Genomic DNA, 14,482 nt, shown 5'->3' on the forward strand with positions numbered 1-14,482 from the left:
CTCCTCATGTCTGCCAGTCTGATCAAAGGGACATGTTAATGTTCTGACTGTAACATATCAAATAAAACCCATCACACATGGGCCTGGGAATGCATGTGGATGTGGGTCTTTGGAGATTAGCCTAAATGAACTAGTAAGCATCCAGAGAGAGAGATCTCTCATAGGGATACAGAGGCAGCACTCAGAAGTGACAGTCCTTTGAGGCTCTGGGTGTAAGGGGTCCGTGCTTCTGCCTCCCCTTCAGGTGGTGACATTTGACAGGTGTCTGTTGTTCCCGAGCCGGCTGCCTGCTCCTGGAAATGAAAGCACCAGCAGTGCTATCTGGGGCCTGTATCTGTGTGTAGAGGAGGCTCTGCAGACTGCAGCTAATGAAGAGCCTCCTCCATAGGACCAACACTAACCAACCAGCCACTGGCCCATAGAAACAACAAAAGATGACTTATCTTTGTTCACCTGTCTGTTTCACGTATGATATATTTAGAGGACAGATGAGCCACATTCTTCAGAGTAGACAAGAATAATTTTTATTTCACTCCATTTTGTCTGAATTGTATCCATTCAAACTATGTCAACTACATCAGACAAGATCTCTAAACATGCACTGTGACAGGATCTCTCTGTGAATGCACCTCTGCAATCTGGCTTCCCTCACAACACAAACGGTTCTTGATAAATGAATTAGCTAAACTCACAGCCCTGTCCATCGTGAGAAGAGAAAAGCAAACACACAGAAAAATTGAACAATTGATTGCTCTGTGTGTGGGTACACTGACCGGATACATACAGCATCATACAAAGTCACACTATGAAAACAGCAGATACACCAAGCTAATTCAGAAGATTTTAAGACGATTTAGAAACACATTTCTGTCCACATGGAACAATGTGTGGCCGGTTTCACTAGGGCAACACTAGAAAACATTTTGTATGCAGTAAAGGACAGTATATATACAGACACAACACTGAGTGCTGGCCCTGGATCAGGGCCTGGCTGGTGGAGCATGTGACGTCTAGAACTCTGGCCCCTGCTTCTTTAGGTTGTTGTAGTCAGTGGTGATTGACACCAACTGGAGGGAAGAGAGGGAGAAGAGAATTAAGGTTTCAGATTACAGGGCATTGACACCTTTCTTGACTATTGGTGTGTGTGTGTGTGTGTGTGTGTGTGTGTGTGTGTGTGTGTGTGTGTGGGTGCGTGTGTGTGCGTATGCCGGTGTCTGGGTATTTGCATTACCTTGTACTGGTAGGTCGGGTCTAGCTGGTTCCAGGGCTCAGGGTTCTTAGTCTTGTTCCATCTATATACAAGGCGAAGAAAGAAGAGGAGAGGGGTGGGGAGGGATGAGGAGCAGGAGGACGAGGAGGAGAAGAGGAGCAGAGCATGACACCATAATCACAGAAGCTCTTTATGTCTACTTGTTCCAGTTGTCCCTGAAATGAACTATAACGGTATTATGAAAATAACCATATAACAATTTCCACTACAGTTTCATAAGCCATCTGTAGACTGAACATGGAAAAGGGAAATGTTATGGTCTTACGTGACGTGGGGTCCCTTCGCCAGACGAACCAGATACATCGAGGCACCCCCCATTCCCAAACAGATGAAGAAGAACTGAGGGATGAGCTGAAGAGCGAGAGAGAGAGAGAGAGAGAGAGAGAGAGAGAGGGAGACAGAGAGGGAGACAGAGAGGGAGACAGAGAGGGAGACAGAGGGAAAGACAGAAGGAGAGGGAGAGAGAGAGAGAGAGAGAGAGAGAGAGAGAGAGAGAGAGAGAGAGAGAGAGAGAGAGAGAGAGAGAGAGAGAGAGAGAGGGAGGGAGGGAGGGAGGGAGAGAAAGATTGGTTCCATAGCAAATGTAGTCAACATGTCAACATACAGTATGATTGCATGACCTGTTAGGGATGTGTCACTCCTGATGACATGAGGCAATGTGTGTCTGGCTGTCTCCTAGTGCTAGGCTGACTGATATATTCAACAGACTGCACTTTCTATAGAGCAGAGATGGTGGAAAAAAGGCACATTGACAGGTTGTGCATCAACTATTTGTATTTTCCACACTGCACACCTTTTCCTCTTTAAGATATAAAGTCCAGTGGTAAATCCATTACATTTTGGCATGAAATCAAATGCTTCTTAGGTACTGTACGGACTTAAATGTTAGATAACTTAGATTACATAAGACAAAATTAGATTCCCGATTACCAAGACTACTAGACTAAGACGTTGGGATAGATCTTCAGGAACATGATAAAATAAGAAATCATTTTAACTTACATTGAAAATAAAATACATTAGAAATGTAAATAATAAACTTTGCATAAAATTGCATGATTAGTAGTTTCAAGCATCAGTCATCAATGGGCCAGGCAATCGCGCTGTTCGTTTTTCAGAGAGAAATGTCGGAGGCACCCTAATAACCCCCATGAGGCGTAGGCAGCCCTCCTTTTTTCAGGGGCCTATCTGAACTCAATGAACTCCTATGCCTACGTGCGCCTCACTTAAATTCGTTATGTGTGGAACTGTCTACGTGCAGAATGGGGGTTGAACCAAGACTCCTTTGTATTGAACTCTGAACGTTTTCTGTATTTTATCACGTGATGTTTTTATCACCAAGACACGATTTTCCGTTTTCGTTTCAAAGCTGTAATTTCTTGCGGGGTCCCGACCTCTGTTTTGAGCAATGGAGAGTGAAAAACTGACAATGAGAGCAGAGTAACAGGCTACAAAACAAATATTACCATAAAAAAATAAACATGTTTCATCATAATATTATATGTTTAATTGCTAATCTGAATGTGTTTACTTTTTCGTCGGTTTACAGGTTTAAGCACTACTTTAAAATAGCAAATATTTCGTTCATGAATTATCTTTTTTTATAAAAGGTAGGTTAATATACATGGCACAAATGCGGATGTTCACTACATGTAATCTGCAGACACCGTTGACCATCTTGAGGCGCTGTCCAAAGGCTGAATCTAGACTTGCATTCTGCATCTCGGCTTTTAATAATTTTCCATTTTAACAATTAGAATTAGAATTTTTTTTTTTTATGTTAACCCTGTAAGCTGAATATGTTAAACCTCCTTAACAACCTTTTTGAGGTGTTGTTGTTTTTGTTTGTTAAAGCTATAGAAAAAGACAATCAGGCATTCGCCTGGTTTTAATTAACTTTGGAGTTTTCCTTTTGACATGGAAGGCTAAAGGATAGTAATGATGTCTGTGCTAAATGAAAAGGTAATGTACTTACGCCGGGGTGCCTTCTTGCGTGATCAATTGCTGTGCGAATCATCATGGACCGTTTTGCTCTCCCAGTAAAATGCGTGTTTTCCAGATGCACTCAGAATCTTGTTTGGGAGTCTTATATTGGACCTGTTGTCCTCTCAGTGCGGGTGGGGCTTAGAGATGGGGGAAGGGAGGGGAGAGGAAGGGTGAAGGAGCCTTTGAGTTGTCGGGACAACTTACTATAGGGTTTCCAAACACTGCTGCACCAAAATCATTTTTACTTTATAAATGTTGTTCACTGGAAGTTCGCAAGATATACATCCACAACTTATCAGTTGTTCATGCACCCAAAAACGTATTCCCCATATTCAAGCAGAAGCCCTCCAACCCCTCTCCCCTCGGGAAAATATGAAGGAAATGGAGAGACATACAAAAACTAGAGAAACAAACACGAGTCCCAGGAGGCCAGTGGATAGTCTCTTTTCACCACTGAGCTGGAAACCGCTTACGCTACATTTACATTAGGCAACATGAGCACAAGTGGCTTTGAAAAGTCCTGAATTGTTTTGTTTCAAATGGGACCTCATTGACTGTTAAAACACTACTCAGTGGTTGCATCGTTTGATGGGGTGAATGGGGTGAACAAAAAAGCCAGTACTTCAAGTGACACCTGATTTCAATGAAGTGGTGAAGGCTGAAGTATACATTAAAACCCAAGACGATTGGGAAAACCCAAGATTGTCTTTCTGTCTTTTTTCAGTAGCCTAAGTTATATGTAGCATATTTCACTGAATGTAAAGCTCCTAAACTCAGCGAGTAACGGGCTGATCGTTCATATTCTGCCCTGTTTTCATTATCACTGTTGTTCCTTAAAAGGAAAACAAAAAACGATGTATAGAAACTTATCATTAGCGTACCTAAAACTTTGAACTTTTGACAACATTGGCTTGTGTTAAACAGAACCCCCTCAGTAGAAAAAGGAGGAAATGGAGGGACAAAACTAGACAAACACGGGTCCAAAGAGGCCGTCCACAAGCCTCTGGTATAGCCTTCCTTATCCACTCTGATTTTACAATGGAAAAAATGTGGATAAACTACTTAGTGGCTTAGAGGAGACGTGCAGTATTGTGTGCCTATTGGCTAAATGGGGTTATCAACTCCTAAAACACATGGTCGTGTGAGAATCTCAGATGTTGTAGAATTTACAACTTTCATGCTGGGAGTCGGTCTCCTTTCCACTGGAATAATGGATGAAAGGCACACCAGATTAGGGTAAAAAGATAAAGGGTTGAAATTAACATTAACGACTAAAGCGAATATTGAATTTCACGTGGAAGTCACACGTGGCCCCTTTTCACAATAAGCATAACGCGCCCTGTTTTCTGTTTATGTCCTCACTGTCTGTTTAGCGTTGATATCTAGATTAAACATTGGAGTCCGATGTAATCACGTTATTTCCTGACTCATTTCCCCCATCGTATTGCTAAACACAGTGAGAACTCCTAGGTCCTTTTAAGGTTACAGACTCCCTAAGACCCAATTTTAAAGGTTGAGCCGTACATTGAGTGAAGAGCTCCTGCTGTTAGAGCTATTTACAAAGAAGGCTGAATACTTCAACATTGTGCTTTTTGCATTTGACCCCCCCCCCCCAAACAAACATTGCCCCCGAGGCAAGTATAGGGTGAAGTGCCTTGCCCAGGGACACAACGTCATGTTATCTCGGCCGGGAATCGAACCCGCAACCTTCTGATTGGTAGCCTGATTCCCTAACCGCTCAGATTGAACTGCTGAACCGCTCAAATGAACTCAGATTGCATCTTGGAGATTTTACAGCTGCACATAGCAAAGAACCCGGGCCTCTCAAAGTCACTAATGATTTGCTGGGCCAACAGGTTACTCAATTTTAGCTATTTAAGACAATACCGCGGCCTTGAAGCAAGAGACCACACTGTTTTATCAGAGCCTAAGTAAAACCGCACCATATGGTTCTCATCTATTTATCAATAGAATATTCTCGCGATCAAAATGTTTCCAATCAGTTATAGCCCTACTCAGGGGTTTCATTATACTTCAGAAAATTATATTTAATGGCTACATCCTCAGTTACCTATTTAAAAAAACGGCCCCACCTACAATTGAAAACAATACGCCCCTGGACGTGGGCTATATCCAGCAAACTGATTAGATTTAGAGACAGCTTGCGGACAAGTGGGTGTCACATTTTCTTCAATTTAACATAGGCTGAAATCAATTTAGGCTACCTAATTCCTCTAACCTTTGAATGAATCCATAGACAATGGTCGCGTAAAACTAGTTTAATGGATTCTTCACTTGCGGACAGAGGAAAAGTTGTACAGTCACAATTTCATTATATTCTTTCAAAATAAAAATGTTAGTGTCAGGATTAGTCGAAGATATTGCTTTTATTTCGTCTCGTCTGGACTACTTGGAGGCATTTTTGTCTCAGTAAGAAATCCCTATTCAGCCAAACCGAAACAAATAAACTGCAACACCACCGCAATTTCATCATCTAATTTGACTGTTAGTTTTATAATGGACTTTAAGATTTTACTGATCCCGTTCCAGGCATCGCGGGATGTTTCCCCGATTGCATTACTTGGCTCTGGACACCTTTGAACTGGTATGCAGATTAAAATCCCAGGGCGGGGCTTTTTAGCGTTCCAAAATGTAGATTGAGAACAAAGGATGATTGGACTTTCGATACCAGGGCGCTTAAACTCTTGACATGAGTTGATTAGACTTGAAGCATCAGTGTCTGTCTTCACTTGGCTGTGTATGTAGTCTTTTTTTAAATCTGTGATTACACTCCTTTTCATTAATCTAACTTTCCTGATTGTTTAATTACACTTTTAATCAATTGTTCTATGTTTGAATGTAAAGTACTTTGTAACTCATCTTTAAAAAGGTGTTGGAAAACATTAAGTACCAGAATGATTTGGACAAAGTTCATGTGGTTCATGGGAGCCAGCATGGTCAGCAGCATTTGAAGCTGTTAATTACGTCAAGGTGCCCTTATTCAGGCCCTTAAACAAAAAACTATGAAACTGAAAAGGAGGAAGGTGCAGCAGTAGCATGACACTGGTCATCACCATACATCACTTCCTTTTACTGGTCACAAAATGATAATGAGAGTTGAGTTTCACAGCTGCCTTCTGAGTAGCTCAGAATATAAAGACCTTTCATAGGATTGATGTAGTAGTGTTCTGTCTGAACAGGGCAGGATCTGGATCTCCCACATGAAGTACCTGCTCTGATCTACACCTCAAGGTGAAAGCTTAGGAACAGTTACTAGGAGGTGTTGGGACCTGACGTAGGTGCAGGAGGTGGTGTTGATGTTCTATCTCCAGTTTGATTCTGGACCCATGCAGCTGCACACAGACAAGGTTGTTCTGCTCTTGGCGAAAGCACACACCTGCAGGGTCCGCTGCATGAAAAGGACATTGCCAATACCAGATAACCGCTGCACTCAGTCAGTAAGGAAGTCTAGACCACAACCATGACCAAGCGCCGCTCGAAATAGCTGTTTTGATGCCCATCCTGGTTTTCCACAACAGTGACAAAGCCGTTATGCAGCGGCAGCATTCCAGCTGCTGAGCTACTCCTGCTGGGTTTTGTCTCTGGGACGATGATGGAGTTGTTAATTTTGGCATGCTCTCGGCAGCTGTAATAGCCTGGACACTCTGAGGGGTCTGTTTCTGACCTCTCACCCCTGGAGAGCCCTGTGGAGAGAGTGCTTGGCTGAACACAGGCTCTGGGGCTAAGGCCAAAACCTCCACAGAGGCTGCTTAGTCTCCATCGAGCGGGCCCTAGGTCTTCTTACACTGCTGACAGGAAGGCAGAGCAAGAGGTACATGTCCATGATTCAGAAGAACTGCCAGATCGTTATTAGGCTCTGTAGTAGAAACTGTAGCATTGTAAATGCTGTAAATGAAAAATACCTCTGTCTTACCGTACTTAGTCTTGGATGTTTTGACACAATGCACAGTACCCATACAGGTCTGTGTACACTGCATATTTATCATAGTGTGTATTCTTTCTAGGGTTTGACTGTGGTGGAGGTTAGTTGTGTTTGGGGTAGACAGGCCTGCTATTCCTTCAGTCAGGGCAGGCTCAGTCCTGTCCTCAGACAGGCTCGGTCACAATAGAGGATTTGATCTGACACTTCAAAGGAGAAGTGAGGGGGCAAGAAGACACCAGAATAATAGAGGCCAGAGCCACAGGGGGTGGGTGGGGGTATGTGTGTGTAGGGGGGTGGTGGTGGTGGTGGCGGGGGGGTATTGTTTAACTGCAATGGCAATAAAATAAGCACATAATTTTTTTTTAGATTCAGACATTTGGGGTTTAGTGTAAGACTGGGATTGTACTCTAGTGCCCAACAGGCAAGACGTTGAAGCACCGTGTCAAGCAGGCTTGCCCAGACAACTTGACGGAACCCAACATAATTTCTAAACTTTAGTCCACACCCCACTTGGGTAAGGTAGCCCCCCTCTCTGCCTCTGACCTTCAGCACCCCCAACTCAAAATGCTTTCCCTGAGGGAGGCTACCGACACCCAGAGACATGTAGGACAAGTTGGAGTGACTTTATCAGTAGTCCTTTATATTTTATAGCAGTTATCTCTCCTCACACTTTTGAGGGTATTGTCAGTGAAGTCAATGAGATGAAAGACCATGAGCTCATTTGCAGTTAGGTGACAGAGAATGTATAAACCAGTGGACCCTGACATTGTAGATCAGCATGCTGAGACCCTGGTCTCCTCTTAATCACAATAAGTGCATGCGACTCCAGCCCTACAGGCAGACAGGGTGTCTGCCAGAGAGCATCACTTCTCGGCAGGGAACTCTGACCTACTGCCACTGCTCAGGGAGATGAGGCTCAATGCAGCTGCACCCCATCAACCCCTTCTCCTCCAAACTACCCCCTCCACACACACCTCCATCCAACTCCACCCTTCCTCCTCCAAACTATACCCCCCAAACCTACAACAAACTCCCTCACTTAAATTTGGTTGGTTCTCAGACAACAGACCAGGCCATGTCGGGATTAGGCACAACTGTTGACCTGTTTATCCAAATCCCTCAGATTAGACTGGGTCCAACATTGCCTCCGCTGCTTTCTCAAAATACCTTGCCCAAAATACTTAAACTGTAAGTCCTACAGTGAGTTACAGCAATAGACAGGATGGTAAAGCACGCCACCCATGTGGACAAATCTTATGTTACCTGCAGCCAAGCTAATGTATAGCTTGCCAACATATCAGAACTAGCTACCTAGTCTGCACCTTCCTGATCCATGCATCCATGATGAGCTGTTAGAATAATGCCACCTAGTGGTACAATTTGGTTTTTCATTGGAAATGAAAGACATCATGTGGTGTTTACATTCACAATGTCATTTCAACATCTATAGTACATTGCTGAGAAGTTGGACAGGGTCACCCATCACACAATATTCTTTTATTCTCATGTTTCAGATGAAAAAGCATTTTGAGGAGTTCACATTCTGCTGGAATCATCAACTAAACTTCAACATATCATGACCCTGTCGATGCTCTGAGATACGAAACATCTCTACAAATAAAAACCCTTCAGTATTTACATGATAAAATATAAAATGTTTAACAGGCGAACAGCAACAACCAGTAGCACTGCCTATATCTTGCACCTTGGACCAATCATGACAGTAGTAACCATTCAATATGAGTAGTCCCTATTGATCCCTCAGCACTACATTGATGCTGCTCTGCATCCAAACAAGATATAAACAAACACAAACATGTGTTTGTGTACAGTGGGGATTTCACCTGTTTGAACCAGACTGGTACTAATACCAGTGATCCCCTCCATGTGTTGGGAACACTGTAGAGCAGGTCCATATACAATGGGGCTACGACACAAATAAACATGCAGAGGAGAGCAGCTCAGGACTGAGCCGTGAGGGTGACAGATGCCCCTATGGAAGACGCCACAGCACCGGGTGAAGCCACTGCGGGCGTCGCAGACAGTGCTTCGGCAGGTCGAGGGGCGGGCTTGGCGATTGGCATGGGGATGAAGATGTTGGATACAGAGTGTTCTCTCAGGTACTCCCCTCCCTTCTCCTCGTAGTCCTGTCTGGTGACCCAGCCCTCCCCATCCCCTCCAGGAGGGTGCTGCAGGGCCCAGTCGCAGGCACCGTACCAGGCATCCAGGGCTGGCCGTGACGCCAAGGTCACCTGTGGGGAGAGAGGCCGGGTGTGGTTCCATATTAACTCATGTTGATATGTAACATGGCCATGTCTACTTAATAGCGCAGCACGGTAAGTGCTGTGGCACCATCTTTAGCATCTTTTGGCCAGACTTTAAATTTCTAAGACGCAGGTTGTAGGTAACCAAAGTAACCTAGGCAGAAACAAGCTGTGGGTCTGTAAACAAGGCAGTGTTTCCCCTACCATTATAATACGGGGGGCGCCCCCCCCCCCCCCGGAAGGTCAAGTAAAAAAATTGCGCCCGATCACAAAATAAGTCATTTAAGGTTACCTTTCCTATAAAACAGGTATATAGCTTGCTCTTTTATTAAACAAACTAAATGGCCTTATGTTATTTATCTTATTTACACGACGGCATGTCAGCATTTCTGTCTCTACATGGTCGCCGTCGCCCCTCGCCGCCGCCATCGCCCCCAACCGCCGCAAGGTGTTTAACACAGGCCTACAGAAGGTATGCAGCATCCTTTAACTGACCTGAAAGTGTGACTGAAAGGGCCTGAGGGCCAGAAGCTCTCTCTCCACCCTTTCCTTCATGCCTGGGTACAGCAGGTTCCCTCCTGTCAGGAACACATTGCTGACCAGTGCCTGCTGTTGCGCTGGAGTGTACCTGCACACAGACAAGAGCACTGACAGACTACCATTCACACTTCAACTAATCCCACAGCACATGATATTGATTATAATTAGTGTATTTTTAAGTAAGAGATTGAGGATATGTGTTTCTGTGTGTCCGTTACCTGCCCAGCACATATTCCAGGGTCTCCATCAAGCCCATCTGCTCCTCTCCAGTGAGGGACGGCTGGAAAAGGATTTCAGGGACACGCAGTCGCTCCGTGCCTACAAACAACTGGTGGTACTCTGCCATGTTGAACACCGGCTGGACAGAGGAAACGGGGGGTGAAGTGACAAGGGAGGGCAAGGTTGTGATTCAGATGTAGGCCTGCTGTGTCAGTGCCGTTCCCAGCACCATGCCGTGTGTGTGTGTGTTTCCGTACCTGTGCTAGGGAGACCGACTTCTCCATCTCTGTGCTCTCCTCACTGAAGTCTGGCTCTGCCTCCCCCACAACCTCCCCTTCCTCCATTGGATGCTCCAGCTCTGACACCTGACAGAGTTAACAATTCTGCAAGTTGAGACCACTGTCTGCAGTCTGAATAGCTCATACTGCAAATCCTCTTTTCTGGGGCACTAGACCAGTGTGGGTGGTGTGTCACTCACTTCAGTCTTGCCCTCGGCCCCCTCACAGTGCAAGAGCCTATGCCTGCCCTGCTCCACAGCCATGCCCAGCTTGGAGATGTACGACTGCAGTTCCTCTGCCGAGTCCATGTTTAACTCCACCAGCCTCTTATGGAACTGATCCAGGAGGCCATCCTCCAGTAACTCCTACAGACACACACACACACACACACACACACACACACACAAGCACAACACACAGTTAGGAGTGCAGTTATGTCTGCAAGGACAGACATAGAGCCTAGACCTTCACCTGTACGGCCAGAAGTTTATCCAGGCGTTGTTGGTCTTGCTGGAGCTTGTCCTCTCGGCGCCGGGTGTTAATCTCCTGCAACCTCCTCAGCTGCTGGGCCCTCCTCTCCTGGCGCTCCTCCACACTCACAGCGCCCCCTAGCACCTTGGCTGAGAAGGGCAGCTGTATACGGTGCACCTCCCGCTCATAGAACTCTGGGCTGCGCCACTTCTCCAACTCTGAGAAGGAAAGTCAAACATTTAAATATGTTGCCCTGGTACCCTAGTGTGTGGGGGAGTAGCTGTGTGTGTGTGTGTGTTGCCCTGGTGGTAGCTGTGTGTGTGTATGTGTGTTACCCTGATGGTAGTCTGGGTGTGTGTGTTACCCTGGTGGGAGCTGTGTGTATGTTACCCTGGTGGTAGCTATGTGTGTGTCTGTTACCCTGGTGGTAGTCTGTGTGTGTGTGTGTTACCTTGGTGGTAGCTGTATTTGAGAGGGAGTCAGGTGGCTGAGCGGTTAGAGAATCGGGCTAGTAATCAGAAGGTTTCCAGTTCGATTCCCGGCTGTGCAAAAAATGATGTTGTGTCCTTGGGCAAGGCACTTCACCCTACTTGCCTCGGGGGGAATGTCCCTGTACTTACTGTAAGTCGCTCTGGATAAGAGCGTCTGCTAAATGTCTAAATGTAAATTTGAGTGTGTTTTAGCCTGGCAATAGTCTGTGTGTGTTACCTTGGCAATAGTTGTATATGTGTGTATGTGTGTGTTACCCTGGTGATAGTCTTTGTGTGTGTGTGTGTGTGCATGTATGTGTTGTCCTGGTGGTAGTCTGTGTGTGTGTTACCCTGGTGGTAGTCTGTGGCGGTGTAGCTGTGCTCATGCAGCAGCTCCTCCATGCGGCTGAGGGTGATGGCTGCTAGGTGACCTGGGTACTTGAGCTGAAGGAGACGCTGCAGGTAGGACGAGGCGTGAAACCCCCCCACGTTCACACGCTTGCAGTTTCCCGCATCCAGCCTGGAGAACCACCGTACGGACAACATTCATGGAGGGCAGAGTATGTCACAAGGAAAATAACTGAATGTTGATGATTTTTTATCAAACACCTAGGCCTCCTAGTGTGAATTCCTCCTAAATTATTCACGTGTCATTTACTTTGGCAGATCTCCAAAACTTCACCCAAATAAATAAAACCATTTGTGAGGAGGATAGACTGTGCTCTTTACGGTAAGCCTAAGGTTTTATTCTCTGCCCTCCATAGCCACAGTGACAGGCCAGGTTTACCTGCCGTTGATGACAGGCAGGACATGGGAGCAGTGGTATCCCGAGGACAGGATGATGCCGGTGTGTGGGGGAGGGAGGCTGTGCTGAGCGTTATTGTAGGAGAAGCTGTACAAGCTGTCCACGCCGTAGGACACGCTTGGAACTCGGTAACACTCAAACAGCAGCTCCGACATCATCTGGCGACAGTGCAGCGGGTTGCACGGGGCCTCCGTCAACACAATGGGGTGCTCCACGCCGCCCTGGACAAAACAGGGTAGAAAACACCTGGTCAAAAGAATCAACACAACACATTCCGGATTTTGTATGAGGTCTACATTTTACGCACAGCAATATTACCCGTTAAACCGTAGCCTATTTGTCATCATACCTACTTTCGTAAACTTTGGTCACTCACCTCCGAGCCAATTCCAAGATGTGTGAATATGTAATCGAACATGAGTTCTTGTATCTCGAAGTTGACAACAACGTTTCGGTCAAACTGGCTTTTCAGGAGCCACCGCAAAGGTTCCAGATTTGAGATGTCATTGCCGATCTGAGTTTCACTGCGCGCGGCACCTCTGCTTCTCGCCGCCACGGATTTGAACAGCAGTCGCGGTGCACCCGGTTCATCGCCTTTGCACGCCCAACCAGCCCGCGTTTGGAAAGAGCCGTTATCTATGACTATGGGGACAGGTGATGGGACTAAACAACCAGCAGCAATCTCGTAAATGGGGTCAGGAGATGACTTGTAGTCCTGAAAAGAAAAAATTTGACATGCTGGTTCTGTTTCGGATGTCATTTTGAAAGTGTGTTGCTACAAAATATGGTCGATAAGACCCATGACACAATTAATAGTTCCGGATACAGCGGAGAGCTGCCTTTAGGAAGGCCACGTTACAGAATCCGTCGGTACTAATTACATTGACAGTATGAAAATTAATGTTAGATAAACCGTGACACGCATATGTGTAGGTCCACAAGACAAATATCAATGTATTCATCACAATGTTTCATAAACTCTTTTGAAAGTGTAAAGAAGCGACCACCAGATGGCGCAAATATTAATCTGTAATCTGTCTGCAACAACTGTGTCATACAGGCTTGCCAGACTATTAATAAAAAAGGAAAAATCATTTGTATCTGTTGGTTTTTCACAATTATCAAGGAAACCACCACAAGCAACTCACGATAGGTTGTTTAACAAATGGGGAGTCCATATCCTAGACCCAAGCAAATTCATGTCTGTCAGAGTTTATATTTTACAGTTTCTGTCTGACATGCCTTTGTCTTGCAAAACGTAATCCCGTCGTTCCTCATAACTTGAGTTGAGTGTTCTTTATCTCAGGTATTTTCTGTCCTCTAGTGTGTTTTTAAAGAGAGGAAGTAACACTATCTAATTTTAAACACAGAATAGGGGAAGTTGGGCCTCTGGTGGTGGTTTGAAACATTTAGCTCAGTTCAACATTTACACAACCCTGAAAAACACTACTGCCTTTCAAATGTCATACATCCAGGCTAGATACTGTATTGGCAGGAGGACACATATAAGGAGGACTGTGCACCTTGATGTTGTGTTATTGAATCAGAGCCACAGTTCAGTGCCCAGGGACAAAGCTCTAAGTGACTGCCCCCTCCTTCCCCCAGTGCCGAGGGTAATAACCAGATCTAGGTCACCTCACACACTGCCTCCCAGAAGGCAAGACATGACATTGTGCCGCTGTCCCCAACACAGGCAGCCCACGCTTGTTGTGCATGTCACACAGCCATGAGCTGCATAGGGACTAATAAGCTACAAGCTCTCTGGGACTACCCACCATGTCTGCCTCTTCCACCCTTGCTGCCAGCCTCCATTTTGTTAAGGCACCATCGTCATCATAATAAGGATTTTTAAGTGACGGAAACGGAAGAATACTATGCACGTAAAAAGTATTCAGCTTTAAATCAGTTATTACGAGTAATTATTAATGTTATCATTACAAGAGGGTCATGATACAAATACATTTTTACCATTCTAAGATGAGGGGGCATGGAATTTTTAATATGAAATAACTATAATTGTAATTGTAGTGTTATTTCATGTTTGTGTGTTGGTAGTGGGCTATATATTATTTGATACAGAGACTAAATGTCAGGGTTATATTAGTGATTTGAAGTATTATAGATACTGTATAGGGTCATCACCCCCACCAGGGCTGTCCTTCACAGCTTTCGATGGAAGGGTAAAATGTCAGTTGTGATCTGTGTGAACGAGAGAGTGGGGAAAAGACAAAAAGGA

The 14,482-nt window shown here is 45.2% G+C and overlaps 2 protein-coding genes across 2 annotated transcripts; both read right to left on the reverse strand.

Annotated features, from left to right (window-relative positions):
* Positions 1-498: 498 nt before the first annotated feature.
* Positions 499-3,437, reverse strand: ndufa4l2a (NDUFA4 mitochondrial complex associated like 2a). The gene is made up of 4 exons (XM_067239963.1): positions 3,246-3,437; positions 1,536-1,621; positions 1,232-1,292; positions 499-1,067 (listed from the first exon to the last, which is right to left on the reverse strand). The coding sequence occupies exons 1-4, from the start codon at positions 3,288-3,290 to the stop codon at positions 1,011-1,013; spliced, it is 249 nt and encodes an 82-aa protein (XP_067096064.1). The 5' UTR covers positions 3,291-3,437; the 3' UTR covers positions 499-1,010.
* A 5,250-nt stretch (positions 3,438-8,687) lies between these two features.
* Positions 8,688-13,006, reverse strand: actr5 (actin related protein 5). Its single transcript, XM_067240301.1, has 9 exons — positions 12,623-13,006; positions 12,229-12,467; positions 11,792-11,961; positions 10,972-11,189; positions 10,701-10,865; positions 10,480-10,587; positions 10,222-10,361; positions 9,959-10,091; positions 8,688-9,451 (listed from the first exon to the last, which is right to left on the reverse strand). Exons 1-9 carry the CDS (start codon positions 13,004-13,006, stop codon positions 9,161-9,163), a joined length of 1,848 nt encoding a protein of 615 aa, XP_067096402.1. The 3' UTR covers positions 8,688-9,160.
* Positions 13,007-14,482: the final 1,476 nt, after the last annotated feature.

Source organism: Osmerus mordax, chromosome 7 (genome assembly GCF_038355195.1).
Source record: "Osmerus mordax isolate fOsmMor3 chromosome 7, fOsmMor3.pri, whole genome shotgun sequence".
In the NCBI taxonomy this organism is placed as follows: Eukaryota; Metazoa; Chordata; class Actinopteri; order Osmeriformes; family Osmeridae; genus Osmerus; species Osmerus mordax.